The sequence below is a fragment of the Quercus lobata genome, chromosome 8 (assembly GCF_001633185.2).
Source record: "Quercus lobata isolate SW786 chromosome 8, ValleyOak3.0 Primary Assembly, whole genome shotgun sequence".
Classification (NCBI taxonomy): Eukaryota; Viridiplantae; Streptophyta; class Magnoliopsida; order Fagales; family Fagaceae; genus Quercus; species Quercus lobata.
Genome location: NC_044911.1, coordinates 14,738,222 through 14,744,986, shown reverse-complemented (window position 1 = coordinate 14,744,986; position 6,765 = coordinate 14,738,222). Strand labels below are relative to the sequence as shown.

Sequence of the window (6,765 nt, the reverse complement as noted above, 5' to 3'; positions counted from 1 at the left end):
AGCATGCAATCTATCACTTTTGGTGGGAGGTATTTTCCATTGCACTAATAGTAATAATTTAGTATTACACATAACTCTTATAAGAGTGGACTCTATATATAATACTAAAAAAAAAAACTCTAAATCAACCGCAGCAATACCACGTAATACGCACGATGCACTGAAATAATAATTTTAATTAAAAAAAGGGGAGGGTGCATTAGTGCACAGAATACTAAATTAGAAAATAATTGAAAATTAGAGCATTTATCTTCTCCCAAAAAAAGAAAAAAAAAGAAGAGGAAAATTACAGCCTTTTAAACCAATCCAATCAATGTGCAACTAACTATAAATAAGGTTTTTGGCCCTCCCACTTTCGCACTTGTCAACGTTAAATTCACAGCTCAAACACATCAGATAAAGCAAAATTCAGAGAAATCACAGAGAACTTGAACGACTCCATCAATGGCCACTAAAGTGTATATTGTGTATGTATCAATCCAACTATATATATGCATATTTTTTTTTTTTTTCCTCCAATTTTCAAATATTAAACTCTGATATGTACTCTGTTCTCGCTAATACTCTGCCTTTTTTTTTTCTCTGTTTAATTGTTTTTTCTTCTTTTCTTTTTTGGTATTTTTGTACATTTTGGTTTTGTGTTTGATTATATGAATTGGGTATTCCTTATTTTTGTTGAGATTGAAGATTGATCTACGGTTTGATGTTTCTGTAATTTCTTTGTGAAATTGTTGTGTGGGTTGGAAATGTGATTTTCTTGGATCTGTTTGTTTGTTTTTTGGGTTTTTTTTCTTTGGTTGTAATGGTTGCTACTGCTCTAATAGAACTATAAACAAATGATTTCCCTTTTATACATATATATTTTTTTTTTTCCTCTTTTGTGTGAGGATGATTGGACTGAAAACTGAAGTGAAAAGAAATGACTTTGTAGATAATAGGCTTTGTTTAGGTCAGGGTTTTGCATATTGAATTGTTTCAATTAGTGGGTCTCATGGTTTTCAAGAACCTTATTGAAAAGGAGCTGCTTTGGGTTTTGATCATCTTGTTTTGGTATTTCTGCTTAATCTGTTCTTGAAAAAACAAATGAATATAATCTCCTTGATGGCCTTTAAATGTTGAGACTGTAGGCTGGTTTCACATGTACTTTTCTTGGTACATCATACCTAAACTTTTAACTATCTGGGATTTTTTGTTTTACTTGAAAAAACCATTAACCTCTTGCAAATCAAGATCTGAGAATACCAATGATATTCGGAATGGCCGAGTTGATATATCATTCACTGGTATAAATTTAGGACTTAGAATTCTTTGAATTAATTTTTTTTTTTTTTTTTATATTTATTTATAGTCTGTGCTTTGGATTTGGATGGTAGTGAATCCATGAAGAAATTTGTTTTTGCATCAAGCCATTATGAGAATGTTGATTTTCTCGACTTTTATTTTTATTTTTTATAAACTGCTAATTCTTGCACTTGATTAGATTGACTGTAGAATGTGAGCACTGCTGACATCATGATCTCCATGAAGATTTTTATTTTTTGCATAAAGCTGTTATGAGAATGTTGATTTTCTCAAATTTTGATAAACTGCTAGTTTTGACACTTGACTGCAGAACTATTTGTGCTGCTGACATCATGATCTCCAGGATCATAGCATTTCAAATTGGTTAAGCATTTTAGCAGTATGAGGAAATGTATTCGTGATGCTAAGCCATCACAAATGTAGGAGAGATTTGTATTACCTTGAGATTCTATTAGGAAATAAAGTTAAATGTATTCTCTTTAATGACCATAGAAAGGTGATGAATGTTAAACTCTAGTGTTTGATTATTTTCAAAACAACTTTAGTGTTCAATGTGCTTCTTATTATGGTGCAGTTGTACTAAAATGCTGAAACAAATTGCCAGAATCCCTTTTTCAGGAAATTTTTTTCTTAAAAAAGAAGAATTAGACATATGTTCAGAAAATGGCTGAAGGAAAAGTGAAAGACTTATTATGCTGAATATTAAACTCTTCAGCCAGAAAGCCATTAATTGATATTATTTGCAGAGATGGCTATAGATCTGAACCTAAAATTGTTGAATGTAAATGACTAAGTTTTGAGTTTAGTTTTTCTGATTTTTTGTTGGAAAGTTACACACACATCCTATGTTTTTTGAACCCATGACCTTACTCTACATCATGTACTTCAAGGAAGGAAATGCCATTTGGGCTAAAGCTTGTTGGCATGTGAATAAACAATAATGAGATGTATAAATATTACTTGTTTGTGCTATGGCTTCACTCTTTATTTGTAAGTTCACCAAAAAGCAAATAGTTTAGGCACATATAAATCTTTTAAATAAAATACTGAGCCATTATTTTACAAAATATTGTTAACTCTAGAGTGAAATTGAATGTTGTAATGGGTGCCACAGAAAAACATATATGGCTTACTATCAAGTCAAACTTCACTGAATTCCTATTCTATTTAGGCATTTCAAAATGCATGAAAGTACCATCTCAAAAAGGACACCATATACCTGGGAGTGGGAGCTCCAAGATATCTACAACCGAAGCCATACCAGTAAAAGTGAGGGAGAATTACATTTTTCTATATAATGAAGTTACCTTAGGTGGCTTCTTACTTGAGTCATCTATTACATCAACTTTTGTCATGAATACAGTTGTCCGAATTGCCAGGCTAAACAGTTTTTCTTATTGGTAAGCTACTAAATTACACACACATCCAGTGGGTTTAAATCAACAACCTTGTCCTTCACTGTTGGAGGACGAAGTGCTAGTGGGTTAGAAGTGTCTAACAAGTTACATTATATTGTAGCCCTTTCTTTTCTTATAAGCATGAGATTTTTTTTAATCCAGCCATGCTCACATGTTATAAATTAGAATTAGATGAGTTTGGCTCCTCTACAATAACATCCACAACGAAAATGCATCCCAAGTCTTGTTAATGTGGCAGCAGTCTTCTTGGTCTTTGGGTGTATTATGCATATGTAAGAGAGAGAGAGCTCTCTAGGGAAACTAAGGGAAGGAAGACTAACATTTCAAGGAGTCTTGTATGTCTTGATTTTTCTTAAATATTCTATTCTCTTTGTCTGGATTTCTTAATGTTAGTTCTATTTAGGTTCCTGTATCCCTTCTCAGGTTGACTCTGAGGAGAACAGTTAAATGGGCTCATTGGCTATGGTCAGTGGGGTTTTCCACTGTGGGGGAAAATATTGACAGCAGGGAAAGTTCAAGCACCTGTTTAGTCAATTCATTTAGATCTAGTGGAGGATAGGTGATTGATAAGGAAATATAAAGTTTTAGAAGTCTCTTTCATAGCGTTGCACTTAGAGCAAGTGTCTTTAGTTGGTCAATTGGCTCTTCAGTACCTTGCTGTAGTCAGAAATGTCTGCCATGATTGTTTAGAGGCCATTATCACTTGAATGCTGTTTGGTGTTCTTGAAGGCTCACGTCACCTCACATTCTCATTCTCTTCCAATGGCCAAACAGAGGCTCATGATTGTTTGGTCACTAGGATGTCCTTGACCACCTATAATGCTTGAACTAAGAAACAGAGTAAGGAGCTCAAAGGTCAGAGCTTGTCAATTAATTGTGGCAGAACCACAAAGTGGAAAGAGGACCTGCATGGGAGTGGTTTAGTGGCATTTTTTCCTATGGCATTAGTGATTCTTGAATATTGCTTTTTTAGAGTGACATTTATACGTGCCATGTTGTGAGTTTCTTGTTCACCTGCTATATTTGCTTCTTGGATTTGCTCTGGGCTTTAATCTGCCCACAAATTTGGAGAGTGTGTGGGAAGTTCCACACACACACAAAAAAAATTAATAAAAAGAAATAATAAATTGAGAAGATTTGAAAATTTTATATTCAACCAAATAATCATAGTAATTGGCTATGGAAGACTGCCAGTTCAGGAGTTCATTAGGGATCAAATCTGCCCCGGTTGTTTTTCCCAGTGATTTGCAATTTGCAAATAATAATGGTACTTTGATTACGATCCTTTCTATAATATATTTGGAATTTCTCTCCTTATGTTGTTAAATATTAATGAAAACTACCATTTATAAAAATAAAATAAAAAAATTTAAGCAAGTTAATGTTTTGCACTAGATTCCATTTTATTTTGTTCTCTCTTGTTACAGTCAATTCTCAAGTATGCAATGGGTAAGCTCAGATTATTGAATGTCTCATTTACTGATAACTTTTTATTGCTGCTACAGGTACTATTCCATGTATGGACATGTAGAGAAGCTAGCAGAAGAGATAAGGAAAGGGGCTGCATCTGTTGAAGGAGTGGAAGCCAAACTATGGCAGGTAAGAATGTGCATCACATATCATGCATTGCATGTTATATCATTTATGAAGTACCAGGTATAGTTTTTGTAATAGCTTAGTGTACAGAACAATGCACTAATGGTGAGCAACAATCAGTTTTCAAGAAAGGAAGTTTCATCTTTTTGCCACAGGAAAGAAGTGTAAATTGGCTTATGAACTCTTGACCTTGTTGACTTGTTAGTTATTTCTGAGAAGTTTTGAGCTTGAACCCTGTTTTGATGGTTTTTTGCAATTGAATGTCACTGTCTGTGCTTTAACTCAGTGTTTTAGGATCATTTTGCATTGTTTTTTGTTTTCCCAAGTTGCCTCTCTCTCTGCATGTTCCCCTTTCAAAGCCATGTCTTTTTGTGACCCTTCAAAGATTATATCAATTAATTATAAGTGAACTAAGTTGCCACCTTCTGCTTTTAGGATCTCCCATTGCAATAATGTGATACTGTGTCATTGTCATGGTTCATTTTCCATAATTTGACATTTTAGTTGGTTCTCCTGCACCCAATAACTCATTAGATTTTCTCGTGCATACTTGCTTTATCATTTATAGTTTTTTTCTTGTTCTCCTTTTTCTTTTTCTTTTCTCTGTTCTTTCATTATAGTAACCTCATCCCTAGTATGCTCAATATTTGAACATATGTCATGATTAGCTTAATGCTTTGCAGTGATCCTTTATGTTCTTTGTTCTCTAAAGCTTCAAGTTTCCTTCTTTTTTTGTTGGTACATCTAGAAATCACAAATTTCTTTTAGTTGTTGTATGCAAATTCAAGCAACTGGGCCTTATTGTTTATCTAGGTGGTCCATGGTTTTTAGTGGATGGCCAATTTACATTATGTTTGTCTTTTTCTCTGTGTTTTATGTAATTATTGAAAAATTCCCTGACAATATTGGACTGGTGGAACAGGTCCCTGAGACACTACCAGAAGAGGTGCTGGGGAAGATGAGTGCACCACCAAAGAGTGATGTACCAATCATTACACCTGATCAACTTACCGATGCTGATGGTCTTGTTTTTGGCTTCCCAACAAGATATGGAATGATGGCCGCTCAATTCAAAGCATTTCTGGATGCAACTGGAGGTTTATGGAGATCACAACAGCTTGCAGGCAAGCCTGCAGGGCTCTTTTACAGCACTGGATCTCAAGGTGGTGGACAAGAGACTACTGCGTAAGTTTACATGACTCAGTTATTAATCTATCTGAAATATCCTAAAAATCTTGAATGGGGTGAAATTAAACTGCATATTATATATTATGTCATAGGTTGACTGCAATTACTCAGCTGGTTCACCATGGAATGATATTTGTACCCATTGGATATACATTTGGAGCTGGCATGTTTGAAATGGAGAAAGTGAAAGGTGGAAGTCCTTATGGTGCTGGAACTTTTGCTGGGGATGGTTCAAGACAGCCAACTGAGCTTGAGTTGGAGCAGGCATTCCACCAAGGGAAGTACATTGCCGCCATCACAAAGAAGCTCAAGGGTGGTGCTGCTTAAGTTTTATAATTCAACATAAAGATATCATTTGGATAACATTTTCCATTTTTTCAGTCTTAATATTCCATATTCCTATTTCTGTGTTTGCAAGTAATAATATCTGTGTTGTTTGAATTATGCTTTGTATGTGTGTTACACAGCACAGTGGTTTTTCTTAATGATAAAAGTTTGATTGATCATCCATCTGTGCATCATTGCCCTCTTTCCCGCGTATATATTAACTAAGAACATGAAAAGGATTCGATTTTATCTGGTCTCAAGGCTAATGCATGGCCAAGACTCTAAAATCCCTCCTCCATCGCGATATACATTTATACGTTCATCACTTCAGGATCACTTGGCACATTCTGATCCATGTGACCGGCATTCTCCTTTTAATTATGGATCCATTGTTTAATGAATGCTTCAAAGGGTGCTGAATCTGCTGAAAGATAGTAATTTTGTGATGGTTATAGAAAAATTTGAGGGATAAATGGCATGACTTAAGGTGTGCAATGCAGTTAAAGTGAAAAATGACAAACTCATATAACTTAGAGTCCGTTTGGTTGGAGGGGTAGAAAAGTAAGAAGATAAAAAATTAGTGTGAGGATGGAAAAGTAGGAAAATAAAAAACATTTTAATTTTCTTCATTTTTGTTTAGTTGGGAGTGGAAAAATAGAGGGATAGAAAAAGTGAGTTTGTATTAATGTATGCATATACCCTTGTTAAGAAATAATGCCCAATTAAAACAAAAAAAAGCAATAAACCAAAAAAAAAAAATCAATCACCTAAATTTATTAAAAAATAAATATCACGTCCATAAAAAATAAAAAATAAAAAATAAATCACATCTAAACAAAAAAAAGAATACAAAAAAGCAAAAAAATAAAAAATAAATAAATAATACTGGACAAGCCTGCCCAATAAATCAAAAGTAAAAAAGGAAAAATAAATA

General features: G+C 33.9%; 1 protein-coding gene across 1 annotated transcript; it reads left to right on the top strand.

Annotated features, from left to right (window-relative positions):
* The first annotated feature begins 265 nt into the window (after nucleotides 1–265).
* LOC115956072 (NAD(P)H dehydrogenase (quinone) FQR1) lies at nucleotides 266–6,012 on the top strand. Its single transcript, XM_031074532.1, has 4 exons — nucleotides 266–467; nucleotides 4,226–4,319; nucleotides 5,239–5,501; nucleotides 5,597–6,012. Exons 1-4 carry the CDS (start codon nucleotides 445–447, stop codon nucleotides 5,829–5,831), a joined length of 615 nt encoding a protein of 204 aa, XP_030930392.1. The 5' UTR covers nucleotides 266–444; the 3' UTR covers nucleotides 5,832–6,012.
* The last annotated feature ends 753 nt before the right edge of the window (nucleotides 6,013–6,765 follow it).

Coding starts and splice junctions, on each gene's coding strand:
- LOC115956072 (XM_031074532.1), top strand. CDS start 445: ATGGCCACTAAAGTGTATATTGT. Junction 4,320..5,238: donor TGGAAGCCAAACTATGGCAG/GTAAGAATGTGC, acceptor CTGGTGGAACAG/GTCCCTGAGACACTACCAGA. Junction 5,502..5,596: donor GGTGGACAAGAGACTACTGC/GTAAGTTTACAT, acceptor ATTATGTCATAG/GTTGACTGCAATTACTCAGC.